General features: G+C 41.3%; 1 protein-coding gene and 1 long non-coding RNA gene across 2 annotated transcripts in view; one reads left to right on the top strand and one right to left on the bottom strand.

Annotated features, from left to right (window-relative positions):
• CABLES2 (Cdk5 and Abl enzyme substrate 2) overlaps positions 1–22,659 on the top strand; it is a gene marked incomplete at its 5' end in the record, with an annotated part of 47,570 nt that extends 24,911 nt beyond the window's left edge. Inside the window, 8 exons of the mRNA XM_083618700.1 lie at positions 6,185–6,277; positions 7,761–7,838; positions 10,201–10,309; positions 12,095–12,260; positions 14,233–14,336; positions 15,897–16,003; positions 17,199–17,403; positions 18,898–22,659. Of these exons, the coding sequence (XP_083474826.1) occupies positions 6,185–6,277; positions 7,761–7,838; positions 10,201–10,309; positions 12,095–12,260; positions 14,233–14,336; positions 15,897–16,003; positions 17,199–17,403; positions 18,898–19,038 (1,003 nt within the window). The 3' untranslated portion in view covers positions 19,039–22,659. The remainder of the gene's footprint in view (positions 1–6,184; positions 6,278–7,760; positions 7,839–10,200; positions 10,310–12,094; positions 12,261–14,232; positions 14,337–15,896; positions 16,004–17,198; positions 17,404–18,897) is intronic.
• On the bottom strand, positions 19,765–24,359 carry LOC310764818. Its single transcript, XR_014549223.1, has 2 exons — positions 23,413–24,359; positions 19,765–22,285 (listed from the first exon to the last, which is right to left on the bottom strand). It is a non-coding gene; the product is annotated as an uncharacterized lncRNA (long non-coding RNA).
• Positions 24,360–24,942: the final 583 nt, after the last annotated feature.

Raw genomic sequence — 24,942 nt, 5'->3', positions numbered from 1 at the left:
CCGCACACCATCATAATGCAGTTGCCGAGGTTGAAGTACATGAGCAAGACTTTTGAAAGTGTTCAACCCTTGTTCTTCTTGGCTTGTGTGCAAGTGGCAAAGGAAGTTGTTGACGGGATTCTGCTGTAAAAAAGGTAAAGGTAAAGGACCCCTGACAATTATATCAAGTCACAGACGACTCTGGGGTTGCGGCGCTCATCTGCTTTACAGGCCGAGGGAGCCAGTTTTTGTCCGCAGACAGTTTTCCTGGGTCATGTGGCCAGCATGACTAAGCTGCTTCTGGTGAAACCAGAGCAGCGCACGGAAATGCTGTTTACGTTCCTGCCGGAGAGGTACCTATTTATCTACTTGCACTTTTTGAAGTGCTTTCGAACTGCTAGGTTGGCAGGAGCTGGGACTGAGCAACAGGAGCTAACCCCGTCACAGGGATTCGAACCGCCGACCTTCTGATTGGCAAGCCCAAGAGGCTCAGTGGTTTAGATAAGCATTTAGCAATATGGCGGCTAGCCACAAGGGTTATGTCCTACCTCCGCTATATGCCTTTGGAGACCAGTTCCTGGGAATCAAAGGTGGGAAGAACATCGTTGTACTCATTTTCCACCTTCAGGCTTCTTACAGGTATCTGGTTGGCCTCTGTAGAACAGGATGCTGGACGAGATGGACCTTCAGCCTGGCCCAGCAAATTATGATAGCAAATGACCACCAACTAGGCATAATGCTGTTACATCGCACTGCAGCTGGTGCATCATGGTGGCATCATTGGATTAACTGGTAAAACTTAAGAGCATTTCTCCTAGTAGTAAAGCAATCATATCAGTGCATAGTTGTTTTAGCATTGGCATGAAATTGCAAGCTTGCTGGACAGGTCTTGTCCAGCTTTCTCGATGGGCTTTGGGTTTCCTTAACTACTATTCTTTCAGTGGGTGATAGTGATCAGATGCACAGCTTATTATAGCCCAGTTGAGTTTGTGCCCTAAATCCACAGAACATTACTGAGTAAATAGGCAGAAATAAGCCGACATAGTCCAGTGAACTATAAGCCAAGAGCTAATCCTGACACCGTTGACCCAGTATGTGGCCTATTCTTGGGATAATTCCATTAGTCGATAAAATGAGGATTATGATTGCTATCTGTGAAACAGAGATCATGACCGATGATCGGGTGTGTTTGTGGTAACATACTATTTTGTTTTGTTTTTAAGTAGGCTTGTTGGACAAAAAAGTAAGTTTTCAAATGATGCCTTTAAAATTTCCCAAGACTGCAGTTCATTGAGGGCCAGGGATGATGGATAAACACCCATATTTGGAGAAAGAATTATACTGCAAAGATACATGTACAGTCTCATATACAGTATCTATATATTAGATGTTGTAATCATTCTTAAACACCATTTTTTGTTGAATCGTCAGGGCATCTCTATATGTGTAAGATTGCAGAGCGAGAATAGTATTGGTAATTTAAGTACACAGGTGAATTTTGCAAGTCAACTGTAATTGATTTTCCACGTGCATAGAGATTTTGTGGTCTTACATGTTTAGCTTTTCACAAAGAGAAGGTTGCAAGCAGGATGCATTTGATTTAAATCAAATTAATTTAAATCACTAGTCAGTAAGACTTGGTTTAAATAATATTTTTTTTTACAGAAAGACTCATTCTTGCTGGTATATTTACATTTACAACCAGATGAAGGTTTCATTTTTGGAATAATAAATTTTCAGAGTAGTTTTTACAGTTATATCAAAAATTACTGATTATGTTATACTATTAGAAATACATAGATTGATTGAAATTATTGTGAGGTATAATAAGTGAACTGTTTATATTTGGACAACTTTTCTGCTGTACTTCATCAGAAGGAGCAAAATAATCATTTCCTTAATAGCAGTTTAAACAATTTATTTAACTAAAACAATAACATTATAGCATATTGTGATGGGATGTAGAACTGCTTGTGCATAAAGTTCCTAGTCCCTCAGTGTTTGGCTAAGTCCACAAACCACTGTCTGTAACGGAGCTCCATAAGCATGGCTCCGTCAGTCGCTGGCAGAATCCAACAGTGGGCGTTTACGGAATTTCTTCCAGCATAAAAGCTCCTTAACGGAAACACGTCTTCTGGACTCTCTACGTGACAGTTTCCGGCGAGGAGTGGGTGTCCCTATAGGAGGTCCTGAAACCTCCCCGCTGTTCTCGCTGGAATTGTCTCTGAGCCATTCTTCCGACTCGCTTTCCCTTGGAGCTCTTTCTCTCCCCCTGCTGGTTCCCTCCTCCGCTGATAAGTCTCTCTCAACCTCTGGGAGCCCTTGCACCACCGGTTCTTCCGATGACAGTTCCCTGACACATATGTATCCATGTTTGTTAACTGATGTGGTTAAACAATTTAAAAAAAGACCAAGTTTTAGCACACATGAAAAACTTAAACAAATCCTTATTTCCTGATGAATAGCCTTGGGACTATAATGTAACTTAAATAGAAAACTATCTCTAGAACTATTTTTTCTCCAAAAGCATTTTATTTTAAAAATCCAATTTAAATTTTTTTAAAAATCTGTTTAAAATTTTAAAAACTGCTTTATTTTTTTTTAAAATATATCAATGATTTTTATCCACCCTTGTTGCAATCTGTAGGTAGAAGAGTCATAGTGTGTTAGCAAAGCACCTGCTTTGTGTGCAGAAGTTCATATTTCAGTTGTTGGCATTTATAGGTAGGGCACGGGAAGATGCTAGAGACTTACTACCAGGTAGATGAGGGGTAGCCCACATGGTGCATCCCAAATGTTGCTTGACTCCATCTCCCACCATCTCAATCCAACATGTCCAATGGCCAAGGATAATGAGAGTTGCAGACCAGTTGTATCTGGAGGGCACCACAATGGCTATTCCTGCAATACACAATACAGAGTTGCGTGGGCCCATGGCCTGACTTGGTATAAGCCAGTTTCCTATATTCTTACATTTTCATCTGATGATTCACCGATAAAGTAGTGAATGCAAGCTAGCATTGATGGGGCTGGATACACTTGACGGACGTTCCTTTCCAAGTTTCAGCCAAAGTCAGCACTTGTACCGCAACTGATAGTTGTTGAGTTTGATGTGAAAGTCTCCCGCAGTTCTTTCTTGGGCCCAGAGCTCATTGTAACCTTGAACAAATCCCGTGGTGTCTCATCTTTGTTCAACTCCACTTGCTTTGCTAAAAATAATTGCCAAGCAAATTTTGTACGCAAGGTTGTAGAAATTAATTAAGGTTAGGTAAATGTTAGGTTAGGCTTATTAAACGTATTAATCTCTTCTCACAACAGAGCCCCCCAGAGCTGTCAAGGATATAATACAGTAGTTTCTAGCTCTGATCGAGATCTTGGCGAGAGGTGTGCAGTGATGAAAAGTGTCCTGTGTTCCTTTTCTCCAAAGCAGAGGTGCTTTATCAAGAGAAAATTGTTCCAAGCTATTTCCGTTTATTTATATTCTAAACTAAAAAGCTGAGGTTGGTAGCTGTTATTTCTGAAGAGAAACTTAAGATTTTTCCAGCTGCTTAACTTGCTTGCTTTTTCCTGAACAACATTTTGTCGTCCCCAAGAATGGGGAAAATTTTTGTTGCTGTTTGCTTGAAGAGGCCACATTTCCTCCTAGGCAACCTTTGGCCAGGGTGAAGTGGGAGGAGCCAGGAGCAAAAAGTGGGCGGAGCAACTAGTGTTAATTTCCCCTTCGGGCAGTAGGTTCCTTTCTACACACACACTCAAGCATCCCTCTCCTGGGCAAGCAAGAAGAATTATCGGAGTGCAAGGGCACATTCTAACCAGGCACACAATTCTAGCAGTGTGTGAAGCAAGGCCAGTGAGAGGTTTAGCCCATGAGGGGGTGTGGCCTGGGGGAAAACTCGAGGGCCAGATAGAGAGGCCTGGAGGGCCACATCGGAGTCTTCCCACCTCTACCAATTGAAATTAGAAATGGATTTATTTATTTTTACCAGAAAGTAAAAGCTACCAAGATCCACCACCAGAGGAAGATCCCTTTGCAAATTCCCAGGATACTTGTTAAACACATTTGTTTTCTTTGCCCTTTTACTGCTGAAGGAACAGAATTTCCATTAGCTTGTTCTTAAGAGAAGGGCAGTGTTAGAAAGGACATTCCAAAAGGCTTTCCAAAACAGATGGTTTTCAAGTAGTTACAAGGGATTTTAATAACTTGAACACAGCAAATGGATATGGTGGCAGTGACTGATTGTGGAAATAGCTCCTTTGCAGCTTTCGTTCCAGAGACTAGTTTTTATGTAATTTCATATGCTAATTCGGAGGCTATCACTCTCAGTGCAGAGGCAAGATGGGAGTTATAATAAACCATTTCCAGGATGGATGGACGGACGGATGGTTGTTTACAACAGCATTTAGTTCCGTGAATTATATAGAGAACAAGTGACATGTTAGTTGCAAGGCACAAATAACTTCATTTTAGAAAGGCTTGTCCTGAATATTTGAGAAGGAAGGTTTGTAATTTGGATTGGCCATTGTATTGCAATTTACTGTTTTAAGATGGCTATAATTAAATATACCCTCTGGCGCTTGTTTCCCAGAACTGGATGTGTTAAGACCAAGTCACCACATGGTGGTGAAAACCTGATTTTTGGATTAACTGATAAGGAACCCGAGATGGATTAGCTGATAAGGAAAGGCAGGATTACTTGGCATCTTAAATAAGCCACAGAGGAGATGGTCACAGCCAACTGAGATGTTTTGTGGTGGCATTAGTTATCTGGGGTTTCCAGAGTGTACAGACTGCTTGCCCTGTTCATTTAAACTTCATGGATCTCTGAATGCCATAATAGAGATGAGCTTCACATTACACAGAAGGAAGTGGCAGAGGTTTTAAGCTGCAGGTAGGAGACCCTGCTTTTGAATGCTTAGACTTTTAATCAGCTAATAATTAATCAAGAGAGATTTAGAGTAGCACTATCCATAATTCGCTATGCGCATTTTTGTTTTGTTTTGTTTTTTGTTACATGGGGATGCATTTTTAAAAATCCACTAGCAGTATCTCTATTGGGGAGACATTCCAACTTTCATACTAAGTTTTTCTTGCAGGCAAGTCTTCTCTTCTTCTTTTTTACGTAGAGGATTTTCAGAGCATGAGCCTGCAGTCCAAAACTGTATGATCCACCCGCCTCATTCCCATCTTCAGACAAGGAGAGTCACTTACACGTAGAAGGTGCTGGCAACCCACACTTTTGTTGCAGTGCAGGCCCAGAATAAACCATTTTAGTATGGGTAAAGTTGGGGTGCTGTAAGCCTCCCCCTGTTCATGTTTGAGGAGGGGGAGCAGTAATCTCCCAGCAGCACCTGGCTTCCAGGAAGAGCACTGTGGCCAGGGCCAACTCAGTGAAGGACCAGATCATACAAACTGTGCTGCTGCCACACAGAAGCTGACTAGACTGGCCGTTCAGCACTGGCAGTGTTCTCCACCGCATAGCACACACTACTGCTGGCCACCTCACTCTGCCTAATGGTAGAGCCGGTCCTCACTCGCACACTACCATAGCCACCTCGCCCAGCCTTAAAAGAAGTGGAATGAGGACAGCAGGCATGTTGTAAATAGTTGCTCTGCAAGCCTAGGCAAAATAATATATTGAGCCAATTTCTGATTGGGGTAGGGATATATGAGCTGAACCCTTCATTGGCATGGTGGGTGGTTGTTTTTTGGTGGTTGTGTTTTACCCATGACCAAAAATATCCAGAGTTTCTACGAACGACCCTTGGAAATTCCTCAGCAGATCCGTATGAAAGGTGTTCCCTGAAAGTTGAAAGCTACAGCTCGGGAAAGCTTGCATGCCGGGCCACTGTTGTGCTTGAGACGGCTTGCTGATCTCGGAGACCATGAACTAATATTGTTCGCTCTTCGTGGTGTTGTGCATTTTTGCAGAAGGCGTTTTATCTCCCAGCGCTGCTCTCTAGAGTTTTTAGAAGACATAGTGGAATGTGCCAGTGTGCGAAGGTACTTGTTCAAAAGCAGCATTAACCTTCTCTTGTTGCATGCATTGCAAGTCCTTTCCCTCCTGCACCCTTTTCCAAGACAAATTCCTCAGGTCCTGCATGTGTACTCATTCCGACTCCGACATGTGCATCCTTTTTATTACCCTCTTAATTTGCATTTTGCCCGGATCTTACTCGCATTTCCCCCTACCCTCTTAAATCGTAGAACCAAGCACGTATCTGGATCACCAAGACATAAAGGCTTGAAGAAGATCCACTTCATCAAGAACATGAGGCAGTATGACACAAGGAACAGCAGGTAACCTTTCTGTAACTGAAGGAATCCTAATCCACCTTGCCATTAAATTATGGCAAATGGCTCTACTCTAGCTGTGGCCTATATGTTCACGAGTGACCATGTTTGGTGCAAAACACCTTGATGTGAAAACCTTACTAATGGGGGATTATAGGTGGCATTCATCTAAATCAGTGTTACCCAAACTTGGGTCTTCAGCTGTTGTTGGACTACAACTCCCATCATCCATAGCTAGCAGGACCAGTGGTCAGAGATGATGGGAATTGTAGTCCGAAAACAGCTGGAGACCTAAGTTTGGGAAACACTGACAAATCTTACTCTGAGTAAACACGGAGATATTTTTTTAAAAAAACACAATATTGATATTGAAAATTTTACAGTACAGTAGATTAGAATAAATGATAAAGAAGAAATTAGAGAGGAAAAAGGGGGGAAAGGAAGATGAAGAAAAACAAGAGAATACATTATATAATAGCAATAACAAAGTGTCATTAAAATGTAATTAGGATTACAAAAATATATAATATATATATAGATAGACTTATTGTATTCCTGTATATGTTGATTCATGCGTCACTATGGTTTTAATAAATCAAAGGAAGCCATATTTTGTCTTTCCAATGTATCAGTATTAATCTTTTTGCAGATGTAAGGGAGAGTCCATTTACGTTGACCATTTGTTAAGCCCCATATATTAGGAATATAGTTTAAGGTGATGTTATCTTCTGAAATTTTTAACTCACTGAATTTAATGGACTTAACTTAGTTGCGCTCGTTAATTCCAATGGGCCTACTCTCAAGTAAAACTATCTGACACCAACAGCACCACGTAGCCAACTGGGTTGGCCTACGCAGTGCCATCATGGAGGTCGAATTCAGTGCCTATGCTTCTTTCTCATCTCTGCCCAATAGGCAGTTGATATTTCTGTGCCCTATTGGAGCAGATACTTGGAGGACTGGTAGAGAACTCATGGCTAATGGGAAAGTTAGAGCAAAATACACTTGGTTTTCAAGATAGTTTCCAAGGTCATTTTATTCTTACGTGGGAATAATCTGTGTGAAAACAGATGTAGTGTTGCTTCAAAAGCAGGCTTCCCCAACCTGATGCCCTCCAGATGTTATGGACTAAACCACCAAGAATGTAGTCAAAAACATATGGGTTGCTAGGGCTAAGAATTACTTTTAAGAGAGGGCTTCATATTCTATTTATTCTATTTGTATTTTTGGTAGCTGTTTTTTAATTGTATTATGAAAATCTTTACTAAAAATATTGTTTATTTGTGTGTGTTTTTTAAAGGAAGGTTTCCTGAAATGTGGCTGTTGGGCAAAAAAAGCAAGGAGAAAATGGCTAAGTTCTGTATGTGTGTGTTACAAAGTTAGGTTCTCGCCGCTCCCAGAGAGCTCTTCTAACTCAAGATAGGAAGGCTAGATATGAATGCAATTTATTTTCCATGATTCACTGTACCCTGTCTGTATTTCTTTTTAGGATAGTATTAATTTGTGCTAAACGAAGTTTGTGTGTGGCTTTTTCTATCATGCCCTATGGGGAGAATTTTCGGATCAGGTGAGTAGCTGCTATTTTTGTCAGACCGATAACTTTTAATTGGTTATTTGTTTATTATTACATTTGGATCCCCACTTTTTCTCCAAGGAGCTTCATGGTGCTTCTCCATTTTATCCTCGCAATATCACTGTGAGGTAGGTTGGGCTAAGAGACAGTGACTGGCCCAAGGCAACCCAGCTAGCTTCATGGCTGAGTGAAGATTTGAACCCTGGTTTCCCTGCTATTTCCTTATGTTCTATGGTTTTTACTGATGCTCTAACATCATCACTGGTTTGCTTTTATGCCACTTTTCCAGAAAACTGGGCCCAAAGTGGTTCACAATGTGCCAAAGAAACGAGAAGTTCAACGGTCCTAAACACATTGGAAACAATTATAAACCATAATATCAACACAAGCACAAAAACAATCAGTGTAAAACAATACACATAAGCTAACTTAAGAGTTTAAAGTGAACACTGTATGAAACAATGCAAATTCCACCGATATGATTTAAATTAAGTAACCAAAACTGGGCAGAAGATAAAATAAAGCAACTACAAATAAAAAGAACGGTATCATTGAAGGCAATGCCATTTATTTCATGATTACCATTTGCTTTTCACTATTTATTTCCTATAAATCGTTTTCCGAGCTCTGCCTGAAAAACTGGTGTATGAATACTGTAAATAAAAATTACACATTTGGTTTCACTAGTGGGTTGTTTTTCAAAAGGGTGTCAGCATAAGCAGACATTTACTTTCCAGCTCTTTGGGCATGTCCTACTTATAACCGATAAAAGTGTTCCAGTTCTCCTCTGCATATATCTGACGCTTAATCAGGCCTGGCCAAACACAGAACAAACAGAACACGATTTCTGTTGTCACTCAAGCTCATATGCATAGCACACTGAAGAAGGAAACGGATATTTTTATGACAGAACTTGACATACAGATGTGCCTTCCATAAATAGACTATGGGAAACTTTCTTTCCAGCTCAGTGGGAACACTGCAAGGTCACTCAAAAGAGCATTAGCTGAAAACTAGATGAATGATAGGGGTGGGGTGAGGGATTTGAAACAAGGCAAGGTATCCGATAGTGCAGTTAGGAACAATGACCTCTGCCAGAAATCCCAGAAGACTGTAAAACATGTCATCTGGCAGCTACTGATGGATAATTTAGGAAAGGAATACATTTCTCTGTATATTTTATATACCTAGCTAGTAAGGGGATGCGGGTGGCGCTGTGGGTTAAACCACAGAGCCTAGGACTTGCCGATCAGAAGGTCGGTGGTTCGAATCCCCGCGACGGGGTGAGCTCCCGTTGCTCGGTACGAGCTCCTGCCAACCTAGCAGTTCAAAAGCACGTCAAAGTGCAAGTAGATAAATAGGTACTGCTCCAGCGGGAAGGTAAACGGCGTTTTCGTGCGCTGCTCTGGTTCGCCAGAAGCAGCTTAGTCATGCTGGCCACATGACCCGGAAGCTGTCTGTGGACAAACGCCGGCTCCCTCGGCCTATAGAGCGAGATGAGCGCTGCAACCCAAGTCAGTCACGACTGGACCTAATGGTCAGGGGTCCCTTTACATTTACCTTTTAGCTAGTAAGACTTAAATACACGTGCCTACTTCAGATACATGTGCGCATTAAGATGATAAACAGTATGTTTGGCTATCTCTTCAAATCTTGTTGACTGAATTTTTTAGCGCTGAAATCCGAAGGTCATTGATGTGTTGCTTATGTCTGAAACTGATTTGTACGTAATCATTGAACACATTCAATCCATTGTTGGCTTTGGATTTAAAGAGCCTATAAATGGATTAGCAAACACAAGAAAATTTACTTTGTGCAGATTTTAATTTTTTTTTTTAAAAAAGGTCAAGGACAGAGTAGACAAAGTAGTCAAATGGGTTCCCACAGCTGGATTCACATCCATGTGGATTTTGCAATATGTAGTTGAAGCTCATGGCCCTCTCCCTGAGAATCCCACGTACCCCCAGAATTGCAGTTCAGGGATCGCGTCCAAAACCAGCAATAATGTGTTCAGAATTCTGTGTCCAATCATGGGAATTCCTTGCAAAGTCGAGCTCTCTCTCTCTGTGTGTGTAAATAAAGTATGAATTACCCTCGAGTTAAATTACTTTAAAAATAGGAAGATCTCAGGGCCATTGCTTACATCCCCTTTGCTGGTTCAGTGAGTTTTTATGTCTTGAGCCTTTTAAGAACAAATGTTTATGGCAGCAGAGAAGACGTGGGAATTGGCCTCCTAATCTCTAGCTGTGTTGAGGGGCTTGTTTTTATTTTGTTTCTTTTTTTGATTTTTTTACTACGGAGCTAGGATGAGAAGAAACAGCTTTAATTCCTGTCTTGCCAATTCTGCCCTTAACAGTGAACTGAGAATAGAGGGGCAGAAGCAGAGACATCCTTCTGGTGGCGTTTCGGTCTCTACGGAGATGGTGCTAGGAATGGAAGGGGTCGAGCTAGGAGCTGATGGCAAGGTAAGGAGCCCGTTGGCGAACGGTGGATCTCTTTGCTTGTTTTTGGAAGTTGTGGGGCCTCATCAGTTCCGATACAAAAACCAAGAGCAAGCCTGGTGGTTTAAGCCCACATGTGCTCGTACATCCTCCCGCGGATCCTTCAGCTCTCTTGATGCAATTCAGACAAACTCTTTTGACTTCTTCTGATACTGTTTGGGCTGGGGTAGCCAACGCGGCACCCACACAAGCTGTTGGACTCCCATCAGCCCCAGGCAGCACAGCCAATGAGCCCCATGCTCTTAAGGAGAGATCTGGAGAAAGTAGCTGAATATCTGAGCAATGCCATGAAACTACATTGTCATAAGACTTGGGTGGTACTTTTTTAACTTCCTAGGCCTGTATAGTTTGATCTCAAAGCGTCTCCTCCTGTGAGCAGATGCCAGTTCTCTGTTTCGATTCATGTATTCTTGTCTTCTTTGTATGCCAATAAAGGTTGATTGAACTGATTAGGGCTAATGGGTTAGAGGACGGCAGCATTTGAAAGGAAGCCTATTGGCAACCTCTGGTCTAGATGTTTAGTTGGTTGCATGTGATCATAGGTAAGGTTGTTTAGTACTTTCTGTTTCTCTGGCTGATGGGAAGACTTTTGCATTATCGGTTTCCGCATGGGGAGCATGTGCAGTCATCAGCTTGAGTATGGCAGGAATCCTGTTATTTCACAGCAGCGTCAGTTTCCCCCAATGGAAATGGCATGTGGTTTGAAACTCGCAAGGCTCCTCCACACAGCCAGTGAAGTATCTAAATCGGTGTTTCCCAAACTTGGGTTTCCATTTGCATTTGGACTACAATTCCCATCATCCCTGACCACTTGTCCTGCTAGTTAGGGATGATGGGAACTGTAGTCCAACAACAGATGGAGACCCAAGTTTGGGAAACACTGATCTAGATAATGCAAAACTGTCAGCCTGGTGCCCTTCAAAGGTTTTGGGCTACAACTCCCATCAGCACCAGCACCGATGAGAGTTGTAGTCCCAAACCCCTGGAGACAGCAGATTGGTGAAGTCTGTGCCCAGACTCTATTTCTTCCTCCAGGCCCCATCCACGCAGGTGTAGCGAGTTTGGTAGCTAAAAGATAGGATCTGTTAATGTTCAATTAACCAAGGATCATGTTCCCATCAGAGCCCATTGAAGAAGCATCCCTGACTGTTAGTTAAACCAAATCCCAAGATATGGGGAAATCTCATTTGATCACCAGAACACAGTGAGCCTAGTTGATATGGTATTTGTCCAGTGCAATAACACTTTGGTGCATTAGGTTCTGAGAATCCATTTGTGGAGCATTTAGAAAGTTATTCCAGAAAGATGTTAAAAGCAGCAGTTCAATTCAACCTGGAAACTATAACAGAGCATTAACGTAATCTCTTGCCTCCCTTTCCCCCGTAGCTTTTTAGAATTCCGGCTGAAAGCTATTAGGTCCGTGTGTGTGTGTGTGTGTGTGTGTGTGTGTACAATTCATCATATTTACTCTAACTGTAAACACAGTGAATTGGGGTCCAGCTGCTATCTGGGGAAATGGCAGCTATTTGTTTTTTAAATAGCTCTCCAGTTCTCACCAAACTATCGGTTGCATTTAAGACACAGCAGTTAAACTGAGATAGACAGTCTGTATCTTCAGAGTTGATTCTAAGGGGCTTCCTATTTATTGCAAGAGAAGAAATTTTAAACTTGCAGTCCAGAGTTCAAATGATCCCTGCAAAAATCATACGGTGACTATGCTAACGTTAATTGGGACTGGCTATCTTGCAGGTTGTGTCTTACGCGAAGTTCTTGTATCCGACGAACGCTCTCGTTGGCCGCAAAAATGATGTCCATGGTCCTGTCCCTGTGTGCCGAGCCTCCGTTCTGCGGAGTACTGGTGGATCAAGATACAAAACTGCAACAGCCAAAACAATACCTTCCACAGCAGATATTGGTAAACACCATGTGACTCCTCTACGCCCTTTGTGGTCCTTCTGTGCTGACGTGTTTTTTTTTTGAAAAAAGGCAAAGGTGATGATGAAATAGTGTCAGCGATAGGTTTTGATTGGCCAAAATGAGATTAGGAGGAATCAGAATATAAATTCCATTTAGAGAATTTGAATTCCATTTAGAGTATGTTAGAGGATTCTGAGCTTTCAAGGGTTCAAGGCCCTTTGTTATTAATAGTAGTAGCATTAGCAGTAATGAATAGTAGTATTAATAAAATGCCTTTAGTGTACATGATACTTTAGAATAATGAGCACAGGAAGGACAGGTCCCTGCTCAGAAGATATACAGTCCCATCTCACAATCTCCACTTGTATTCTGCCTGTCCAAACTAGTTTTCTGCCCATCTCACTGCCTGGTTCATGTGCATGTTTTCAACCAATTGTTGTTAAGGAAGAATGGATAACTGGGCTCCTTCAGCAGGAAAGATGGGATAGAAGTTGTTGTTGTTGTTGTTGTTGTTGTTGTTGTTGTTGTTGTTGTTGTCATCAATTTTGTGCAAAGTCAGACAAACAGACCAATCTGCTGAATTTCTCCCATCTTGTTATTTTTTTTAGTTATTCATTTAATAATTCCAAGAAGTTCTCAGGGCAGTAGTCCCTCAATAAGGGCTACAGACTTGTATTTTTATAATCAAAAGGGTAACAATTTCAAAAAGCAAAGCTCTGCCTAGATAGGATACCAGCTTCCATGCCCCTGCAGGAAATGTTCAGGCATGCTGAATATACACAAAGCCACTCTTAAATGCTTTCAGTTTAATCAGATTTCCTTGTGGTTGAGTGGAATATTTCATTCCTAGATGTTGCTTAATTTCAGCACTGAAATATCAGGACCATCTAAAAAGAACTATTTATTTGGGCTTCATAACCATATGTAGGCATAAGGACACAGGCAAGACATTTTCTGAGAATCAGGGCAATGCCTTAAATGGGTCTTATAAGAATCTGGGCAGAGTGCCAACAACCTTACTGTAACACTGAGCTGGCATTTAGTAAATATCCTATCCCGCCAACATTTGGCTTTTGCAAACTGTTTCAAAAGTCCTAATTTATGAATGCCACCTTTTGAATTTGAAACTAGGAAGCCAGTTCCGCTTAAGATGCAAACAGTTATAGAAATATAAGTGAGACCAGTAAGAAAACCATGTAATATATAATGCTTCTGTTCAGGGTTCTAGGATTGTACTCTTTCAGGATACGCCATTCCATCTAGTTTCCATTTGCCCTCCCCTCAAGTTGTGAGCATTCTGTGCCCAGTAAGGCCCCATCTGCCCTATATATTTAAAGCCGTATAATACCACTTCAAACAGTAATGGCTTTCCTCAAAGAATCCTGGGAACTGTAGTTTGATAGGGGGACTGAAACTTATTGGAATGCCCCATTGCACCCCTGCCAAAGCCTCCCTTATATGGGTTGCAAGTTCTCACAGAGATCTTGTGAGATCTTGCAGAGTGCTCATGTTGAGATTCCTGGGCCCTACGAAATTGGTAGTAATTCTGCCATGCAGGGATGTGTTTTTTTATGATTGTTCTACATATCGGAGCATCTGAATATAGAGGGTTTATTATTCATCATAGTGCAGAAACAAGCTAGACTTTGGGTTGAAGTGGTACAGCTGGTGATTGGTCCGTCTAGCGATCTGCTCTGATAAATGGGTTCATTTATCCGCGTGGATAAATTCTTCTTGAATGCTAATACTTTGTTTCCTAAAACCTTCCTTGGTTGTTACCTGAACCTTCTCGAAAGCACTTCTTCACAGAAAATGCTTCGTTCATACAGCACAAAATGGAATTTGTTCCCATATAGATATAGTGATGACCACTTAGAAGGGCTTTCTTGCATGTTTTTTTCTTTAAAGCTCTCCTTTACTGTGCTAGTGAACTCCTAGTACATTTCTTTTCTTTTCTTTTTTACTTCTAGGAAATGAAGTTGGCGAGTTAGCAGAGTACAACCCCAATCTCCTGGATGATCCTCAGTGGCCCTGTGGGAAGCACAAACGTGTCCTCATCTTTGCATCATACATGGTACGAAGCTGGTGTAGAGCAAATTAATTCGCAAATAAGGCATTGTAGCCGTAGTGTAGTACAGACCCTGGGTTCTGACTTCGTACAACCCCGTGCAAATAAAAATGTCTCCTTTTCCAAATTTTGCATGTTTCATTTAAATTTGGAATTATAGCCACCCATCAATAAACATTCCTCGGGCAGCTTCCACACAAGATTAAAAATACAATATATCCTGTTTTCTGTGTAGGGGTGTAATGCAAGTTATAAATACAAGTGAGAGGTGGTGCTTATTCCATTCTTCTGGAAGCGCAATGTAGCTTTCAGTACTTAGCTGTCTATACTAGCTGTCGTGGGAGGTGGTGTCAGCATTCTTGTCTCGACGCAAGGCTGAGCAGGTGGTTGATTTCTTTTTAATCATTTTTTAAAAATATAATTTATTTGCTGAATCACCTTGGCGTGAATTTACCAAGTGCCTTTGGGCAAGCCACCACTCTTCAGAGTTTCCTCTTCAACCCAATCTCCAGTATAGGATAACAGTGATCTGCCATAACAAGATTGTTGCAAGGATTGCTGAGAATGTGTATGAAGTGTTTTAAACCCATTAAAGGTGAACACAAATGCTAAGTATTTCCAGTTCCTAGAGGTACACACTGGGGGATCCTTAATCATGTGTGGCTCGTGACCTTTCCAGGGGTATTTGACAGGTCACTATTGGAAAACAGGTGGTAGACTAGACAGAGTCCTTGTCTAATCCAGCGAGTAAACCCTAATGAACTCAAAAGTCCCACATTTCATCTAGCCAATTATACGGGCTCGAAGTGGACTGTTGCTTTACTGCATCAAAAGGTCAAGGCATGGGAGGGAGGGACTTGCCACCTTCCTTCACTCTCCAGTTAACCTCTAGCATTACCTTCTAGGCTCCTTGGGAGTTTGCTAATAGTCCCTAGGGCGTGCTTGAACAGAGAAAACCTGTTCAAGTTCCCAGTCCTGCACCACTCTTGAAGTGCCAAGTATTACAGGATTAAGAGATTACCAAAGAGCTTTGAAAACCTTCTGTCCTCGGAGAGATTAAACTTTTCTCATCGAGGATTCTGATGGCCTAGATACTGGAGTACTCGGCTGTAATCCTGCACAAGGGCAAATGATGGTTAATAGCAGAAACTTCCCATAGCAGGATACCATCTCAAGCCATCGTTGCTCTGAAGATGTGGTGCAGCTGAAGCTAAGCTTTCAACTCTGCTGAGATCATTTGCAGTCCGGCCTAATAATGTGTGGAAGACAAGACTTGCTCTATGATTGACAAGACAGAGGCTAATAGTCAAAACCCAGGCTCATGGGCTCTTGGTCACAGAAGAAGGCTGTGCATCTTGTTTAAAAAGATGTTCAGCACTGTTAGTTGTGAGAGAGCTAGCTGGGATGGGAGACCCTGAATTCAGCCTTCTAAGCACCACCTAGTTTGCCCCTTACTGTAAATTAGTTTCTCATGGAGACACTTTGAATCCTTAATCCTTATTCTCATTCTCTTTCAGTAAAGGCAGCGTAAGGATCTGTAAACCCTTTTCCTTTATTTTATTTTAGACCACAGTAATAGAATACGTGAAACCATCGGACCTTAAGAAGGATATGAACGAGACCTTTAAAGAGAAGTTTCCTCACATCAAGCTGACGCTAAGCAAAATCAGAAGGTAAATTAAAACAGGAATGGTAAAGATAGGAGGGTGCATTACTGTGTTTCTAAACCACTTTGAAACATGGTTCTTACCTCCCAAACAGTAATTAATATATATGATTAAAATACTTTCAGACCACTCTTATGTAGGTTTACTCAGGTGTATCCCAATATGTGTGCCACAATGACCTCGTATAAACCTGGCTTGACATCTTGCACCATAACTTGTCATCCTATTAGAAAGCAGTGTATGTTGCTGGGGTGTGATATAATGGTTCTATAGGTGATAGGAACTCCTTGATCATTGAAATCAGGGGTGTAAGACCTCAGGCCTAGGCCTCTCTGTCTGGCTCTTGAGAGTCTCCCCGAGGCCACACAATTTACCTGCTCTGCTTCACAGCCTCAAGTTATTTTGCCTGGCTGGAAGATACCCTTTCACTCTGATAATGCCTCTTGCTTGCCTGGATGGCAGGCAGAGAGGCATATGTGAGCATGCGGATAAACTAACCAAAGCTAACATTTACATCCATTGCCTCGTTCACTTTTGTCCACTGGCATCCGGCCCTTGAAAGGTTTCTGAGAAAGGAGTATGTCCCCCTCAAGCTGAAGACGTTTCCGACCCCTGAGCTAGGAAGGAGGGGTTTCTTGATTTTGTGTCTTCCTTCCTCTTCCCATTTGGGTTAATACTCCTTTGGGCACCTGAAGATCGCTACTTGGTCACACCACATTCCCCCATCTTTCCGCTGATAAAGAGCCATGCATGTTCTTTCTCCTCAACCCCGAAGCCTTCAAACATCAGCCAAGAACAAACACTGCAGTCTTAAGCAACTTCTCATGCGGCAGCTATGTACCCATATCCTCGCTCAACGCCTACCTGCAAGATTAGAATGAGTTCTCCTTTCTCCAGATGCAAATAAAGTCAGAGAGGACACTTCAATTAATGCAGTCATGTGTTTGCAATTCATATGTTACTGGGGCCTAATGCATATCATGTTGCTTGATCCACTTCACAATGGATGTGTGCAAAAACAAGCCCTCTTCTTCCTCCTCCTAAGCATACAAACATCAGCTACCTTCTGCAGCGTACACAGACCATCTGAGAAGAAGCAGAAATGAGAATTCAAGAATTAAGAGTTTTGTTTCCTAAGTTGTGGTAACCTTTTTTTATATGAAGCAAAGTTAGCTTTCTTTCCCTCTTTCTGTGCCCACAGTTTAAAGAGGGAGATGCGGAACCTGAGTATGGAATGCAACCTGGAGCCAGTAACTGTGTCCATGGCTTACGTTTACTTCGAAAAGCTTGTCCTGCAAGGCAAGCTCAACAAACAGAACCGAAAACTGTGTGCTGGTGCTTGTGTGCTGCTTGCAGCCAAGATTAGTAGTGATCTCAGGAAACACGAGGTCAAACACCTTATCGATGTAAGTATGGCCAGAATAACATCCTAAGAGTGTCCAGACCCCTGGAAATGCTGGTTCTTGCAAGTCACACTGTTTTCTAAAACTATGCATATAATTTTTGAATGAAAACATGTAATGGTTTTTAGCACTGAGACCAGAAGTAGGCTTGTACCCTTTTGACAGCAGAGATGTTTCAGGGTGATTGGCAGGGGTGAGGGATGGACAGAGAAACTTGCATTTTTTTCATGTGTCTGAAATGTCAACTCTGCAGTAGAAAGGGAAGAGTCATAGCTTACTCTTGTCAGGGGAGAGATGAAGAGGAGTTGCAACCCTGTTCATTCTGCTTGATCTCTTGGCAGCTTTTTAATACCGTTGACCATGGCTCAGGGACTCAGGGTTGGGGACACTGTACTTCAGTGGTTCCGCTCCTACCTTCAAGGCCATTTCCATAATGCAGTTATTAGAGGACTCTTGTTTGATGCCATGGGAGTGGTCCTGTGGCATCCCAAAGGGTTCTACCTTGTCCCCTGTGCTATTCAGCACATAACTGAAACCATTGGGAGCTTTTATCAGGAGACTTGGAGCGAGGTGTCATGTGACTGATACGCAGCTCAATCTCTCAGTTGTGTCTGAATCAGGAGAGGCAATTGAAGTGACCAGTGCTCAGAGGTGGTGATGGGCTACATGTACGACAAGTTGAAGGTGAATCCTGAACAGACAGAGGTGTGATGTGTCCTGTGTTGTCAAGACTGGGAGACAGGTTGTTCTAGATGAGGTTGTGCTCACCTGGAAGGAGCAGGACCATAACTTGGGAGATCCAGTGCTGTCACTGGAGTCTTAGATAGCCTCGGTGGCTCGGAGCGCCTTTTTCCAGCTGTGGCTGGTTTACCACCTGGAAGCTCTTTTGGACTTGGCATGGCATGGCCACTGTACCCCATGGTCTCGTAACTTCCAGGGTGGATTGTTGCAACATGCTAAATGTGGGGCTGCCCAACGTGGAAACCTCAACTGGTTCAGAATTCAGCAAGCAGGTTACTGGCCAAGTTTTCATATAGAACTCACATAGCCCCTGTTCTAAAACACCGGCAGAGATTGCAAGTTTGTTTTCAGATCCAGTTCAAGTTTCTTACATTCTTGTTTAAAGTCCTAAATGACTTCGGTTGCAAGTATCCGAAAGACAACCTCCTTACCTACAGACTCTTTCAGGTGTTAAACTGAATTTTAATGCTGCATCTTTAAATTGTCATAATCTGCTCTAGGATTTGCCCTTAGGACAAGTAAGGTATCTAATATAATAATAGTGCCACAGCAGCTTTTACTTCTCCTTTACTTCTAGCCCTAGCCACCACTAGTGTGTGGCCCCCGAAAGGTTGCACACAAAAGAATGTGGCCCTCAGGTTGAAAAAGATTGGTGATGGCCAAAATACCATTAAACATCTGCAAAACATACTAAATACTGGTGTAATCTGTAGCAACCAGCTCATGTTCTGTTTTACTGGCTTTCTGTCCTTACAGAAGTTAGAAGAAAGATTCAGATTCAACAGACGAGATCTCATTGGATTTGAATTTACCGTACTTGTGGCTTTGGAACTAGCCCTCTACCTTCCTGACAACCAAGTGTTACCTCACTTCCGACGTCTTACACAGCAATCCTAGCCAAAGCTGCATTCTAGCAGAAGTGCCAGTACTTAGACGCTGATTTTTGGGTGTTGGCCTCTGGTCCTTTCCCGTGCCACAATATTGAACGATGTTGTGTATATACCCGACATGAAGACTGCAGTGGGATTTTTGTGGAGCTACCAAGATGGTGCAGACACCACAGATTCCATGTGTGAGAAGTGGCAGAAGTGAGACGTTGAACTTTGGACACTAAAGCACAAATTGTTTGCCGCCATTTGCCACAAATGCTGCTGGTCGTAACCTAATTTACCTTCCCACCCCCCACCCCGTTTCCCCCCCTTGGATATAATCTGTTCTTCCCTTCAAATACTGCTACTTTTTCATTTCCTTAAACTTTTATCATTCTCCCCCCACACCCCTTCCTTGAATCTAAAAGAGCATCATTTCCATTCCAAAACGTCATATGCTTCCAATAGCATTTCTGAGAATTCTTGCATTTTAAAACCGTGGAAACTTGTCTTCTTTTACGGGGAGGGGAGGTGGGTGCGGGGCAGAAAGAAAGACGTGCCTAAGACTTAGCTGGGCTGGTACCAGTCAGTCTCTCTCTTGCTCTCTTTTTGTTGCTTAGTGGCAAATTCTGAACTTAAACAGCAATTTATCCTTTTGCCTTTGTTCACCTTGTGCTACAAGGAAAAGAATTCCATTGTATCTCTACTATCATTTCCAGAAGAGATGTATATTTGAAAACAATATTCTACTTGGTTCATGATTTAAAAAACTTTTCTTTTTTATTGAAACATTTCCCAAACATTGCACTTGTTGATCAAGGCAGCTATAGCAAAACAATTTCCATTTTATCTTGTCCTTCAGAGTGTGACTGAAGGCCCGTTGATTTTTATGGTGGTGATTTGGTCTTGTAGCTCCCAAAGGTGGCATCTTTTTGTCACAGCTTTGCTGTAGGCTAGAATGATGAACTGTTTTATTTATAAACAATGTATTCCATGTATTGTCTTTCCTGTGTGCTCTTGACGAGTGTGTGTGTCTCAGCTTGTGCAGCTGTCATTTTCTAAATTAAGCTGGTGAGACTAAATAGGCATGTCTGACTTCGATAATCTTTTGTAAAAAAACAAACAAACAGAAAAATTGGTTCTTCCAAGCTTCTTGCCACTGTGATGGTTCTCATGAACCTGACTTTTCATTGCACATTCAGACAGCCAAACTCATTGAGGTTAATATCCAACACAGTGGCGTTGATAAAAATGATACAACTTCTGCCACTGTTAGCCAGGTGTTTTTGGCTTAACCATCCAGATGTTGAGGATGAACAACATTAACTTCTTGTGCTGTGACAGAAAAGTTGACGGCTGTTGAGTTTCTTTTCTAAGCAATATTGTGATACAAGTGTGTGTGTGTGTGTGTGTGTGATACTTGCCAGGGAACAAAATTAATATTCTTGGGTGTTGTGATTTGATGTGTTCATAGATTTATTTATTTTTAACTGTGACTTTGGCCAGTTCTATACATCATGCAGAATGAAATAGTAGACAAAGGTGGCAGAATTGTGGACTGTACCAGTGCAGACACAGAATCATGTTTTCAAGCACACAGTACACCCCAATGTGTAGTAAACCAGCACACTGGTGAAAAGCCATGTACAGTATAAAGCGTTCTTCCTGATGTGCTCTTTTATTAAATACAGGGAGTTTCTCACACAAGAGATCATTCAAAGATTAATAGCTACCACCACAGCTGCAGTCTGAAGTGGTATAGTCCACAATTTTTAATATCTCTGCCTGTATATTGTCTCTCAAAAATGGTTAAGTCAAGAGGGCTATATGACTTCCAGTACCCAGAATGCCATAAATTCTAACTTGGGTATATGTATTGAGTAGCCACGGAATAAACTAGAGAAGGGGAGAGAGAATAGCAAAGTTTGGTGCTAGAAACATTTGAAAAAGGGTGTGCAGTGTTCAATGCCAAACTCCAGATAAGATTATTGTACATGAAGAGACCTTCCTTGGCTTTTTGGTTCCTGTTTCTAGCACCTATGCATGAATATAAAACCATTTGGATAAATATTTTAGATAAGGCCAGCTTGACGTCACTGAAATTGCAGCAAATCTAGTTAAGAATGCTTCTCTGACCAAGGCTTGTGTGTTAATACATCTTGCTATAATAACACCAGTCATAGTATAGCATCTTTTTGTATAATGTAGTACAAGGAGCTATATAGCTTACTAACTAGTGCTGTTCAAAATGTGAGCTGTAGTATGCTTATTTCCCAGTAAACTTTGCCAATGCAGGACAACATCCTAACTGTTCCCAAGATAAAGTTTAGAAATGGCTTCACAGAGTGTTAAAACATTTAATCCTCTCCCTGAAACTGAAATAATTTGCTTTTTAAAAAACCTATCAGTCTTGTATCATGAACACAATTGACTTGTATTAACACACTGTGTTTGAGTTGAAATAGTTGCCAATTTATCCCACCCCCCAGCTGAAGCAATCATTACCTTGTCCAACCAAAAATAGGGGTGATGAGGTGAGAAGTAGATTTATTCTTTTTGGATATATTTGAGCTTCTGGAGGCTGTAAATTTCCAATATGACGTATGTGAATTTTGGATAATGTATTATCATATATTTAATTTGCACAGAATATTATTCAGGCTGTGGGGCAGAAAGATAAATTATTTTACATGTTTTAAGGCTTGATCTTCACTCAGAGCATGTTCATTGTTCTGAATACCCGAGGGAAAGTGCATGGGTGCATCAGTTCTGTTAGTGAACTGGATTTATAATTCTTCAAAGTAGTGAGTTCTAGGATGAAGACTGTAGCCTCCAATCAAGATCTGGACTCCTTTTTCCTCTCATCTCTGCACAAATGTACCTACAGATAACAGCTGGCCCATGTTTTAAGCAAAGGATTACCAGTGCACTTTTATCATATATAGGGTATGTGTTTGTATTAAACCTTCAAAGATGTCCATGGTCCAGCATCATATACATAACTCAAGAGAAATGTTGTTTCAAGGGACCTAAAGATGAAGAACTGATTATCAAATTGTCCATTTTGAACTCTGTAAATTGACTTGTATGATGAGAATCTTATTGCTGTGACTTAACCTGTATAGAAACAGTTTGGCTCTTGAATCCTGTTGTGTATGTGAATTGAGGGGAGGGGTGTGGAAGGGTGCTGTTCACATTTTCTTACCTTATCTTTTTGGTTCATATTCTCAATCAGCTATGCCTCTTTGTGTTCCTTTTTCATGCAAAAGCTGCCACTGTGTGGTAAAAAATATTATTACAACCAAACATAGATCCACTGTAAAATCCCAGGCTTTCGTTGGAGAGAGATACTAGTCTCTTTAACAGTTGAGGTTTAAATTATGTAATCTTATGTAAATAATGGTGCTTGTCTACCTTCAGCCCAAGAAAACACTCTGGACTGAAGTTTGTATATTTATGTAAATAATATTTTTGTGCTGTCGTAAATTTTAAGTTCCTGCTTTGTATATTGTCTGATTATGTTCTTCCAAGGAAATGAATGGATTTGTTAATAAGATGCTGTGTAATTGAATGTTTTGATACCCATTTTATAACCAAGCACACCTGAAGATACTTCAGGTTAGTGTCATAAATATTCCTTTAAAAAACAGTTTGCATGTCTTTTTCTTCTTTTCCCCTCCACCTATGCAAAATAAGTAAGTAAGTAAGTAAAGACTACTATGGGGGAAATGACTAGATTTTGGAACATATACCAGAGATACAAAGATTTGTTACATTGGGGTGGGTTACCTAGAATTCTAAATAACCAGCTGCATGCAGTTTTCTTATACATTCCTGTTTTTTACAGAGATGAACAGATTTCATTTGACACAATTTGTGGCAAAACTTTGAAAACCGTAAACAAAATAAGGTTATAGCAGACATTCACATTTTTTTCTGCTATATTTGTGCTTTTTAGTGAAACTTTATACTCTACCTTGAAGATACAAGCTTGCAGATTTGTAGTTTTTTTAAGCACATGCCATAAACTTGTAAAGTAAGCATTTTATGTTTAAAAATCCACCAGTATAAAATATACTTCACATTATTCTAGATTTAGTAGTGTTGGAAGTTGGCACACATACTTTAGCACAAGTTTTCCAACTTGGTGCCCTCCAGATGTTTTGGACTAAAACTCCTATCATCCCTGGCTACTGGCCATTCTGCTAGAATTGCAGTCCACATCTGAGCTAGCCCTGCGTTAGCATATCTAGTCTACAGTACCAGAGTACAGTATTTCTAATTTTTGCAGTGTTCTACTGATTTCCTGAGGCCAAAATGCCACTAAAGCCTGCTGTTCCTACTTCGTTTGAATTTTTTGGCAGTGTGATACAGATGTAAAAGTAAACTACATAATAATTACTTTGCAGTAAATAATTGAAACAAAGTTCAGTTCTGATGGGCTTGAAGAAAACTTCATGTACGTAAGCATGATAAATTAGTTACACATTTCATTCCTCAGCTGATGAGAAGTTGACTCTTCTCAGCAGCTGTATAAATAGAAAAAAAAAATCCACAAATAGCTCATTACGACCGCTCCAGTTATAAGTACAAACAGGGCATCTGTTTCAGTGCCTGCCTTTTTATGCCAGTTGATCAGCGATATATTTAGATAAGTGACCAGAGTTGAGTTGCCCATTCAAAATGTTGCAGAAGCAAGCAGCTTGAGAAGGCTTGGGAGCACAACAATTGCAACCCTTATTATATGTCTTTCTATAAGTGCCTGCCTTTGCAGATAGATTTTTTTTTTTTTAGGATCTGCCTGTAGTAATTGGGGGGGGGGGTTGCTATTGCTTTTTCTGGACTAGCTAGAGCTCTGCTTTCGTAATGTTGGGGTCCAGATAGAAAAAAATTCTCTGGATCTAGGGTCTTGCCATGTAGCATTGCATCCATTATTTTATTCAATTAACAAAAAACCTTTGATTTAACATCCAGCAATGCAGCATCGAGCTCATGCACTGTGGCAAATTTAAAATGGCAGCTTGTAGTCACTAAGTTTTGAAGTTGCAGGACAAGTGTCAGCCCTAGCAGGCCATGCTTGGCGGGTGGGTTCCTAGGCCCAGTAACTGTCCCAAGAATGCTGTATCCCAAATTTTTCATAGAAGGGGTTATCAAAATGGACTTGATAAATTTTCTTTCAGAACTTTCCTCTAGCAGCCTATGGTACATTGTGCATCACAGCTAGGTGCACGGAACATATCATACTAATTAAAAGCATGTATATGCATTTCACACCTGTCTACAAATGCAAATAAAATGCAAAGCACACGTGCTACAGAGCTGGCTAGTTGACAGCTAGCGTTGCCATATTCACTTAAGGACTCACTTTTAAAACCGTGTTGATGGAAGGCAATCTTACTCGGCTATGAGTGATCGCCAAAGAATAAGATTCCCAAAATCCAGACAAGGTTGTTGAGTTGCTTTGACACCAACACCCGAAGTTATTGAGCTTATTTTGGGAACATCTGTTGAAATGTACAGTTTTTGGGGCTTTGGAATTTCTAAGGCATTTACTTACTTGTCATACATGCGGGTTTTCACAGACATTTTACCGATTAGCCAAAAAATCGCCTGTCAGTGCCATTTTGCAGCCCAATTATCAGACATAAACCCAGACGTATGCCACTCTCTGCTCTACTATATCTGATAGCAAACAGGCAACTGCAAACATGAGTGTGCCCAGTGCTATTCTTCTAGAAAAAGAGGTGCCAGAATTCACCATGAACGCCTCCCTTTTTCTATTATAATGGCAATGGCGCCCACCTGAGAAGTGCCGGAACGGAGTTCCCGTGAGCTAACAAAAAAGGTCCCGAGTTGGACCCTACTTTTAAGTATGGAGGTCTGGCTGGAAGAAATATGGACCTTATCGGGACAGAGCTCCTCCGAGATCTGG

This window comes from Podarcis filfolensis, assembly GCF_964270895.1.
Source record: "Podarcis filfolensis genome assembly, chromosome: 6".
NCBI lineage: Eukaryota > Metazoa > Chordata > Lepidosauria > Squamata > Lacertidae > Podarcis > Podarcis filfolensis.
This window is presented reverse-complemented; position numbering and strand designations above follow the sequence as displayed.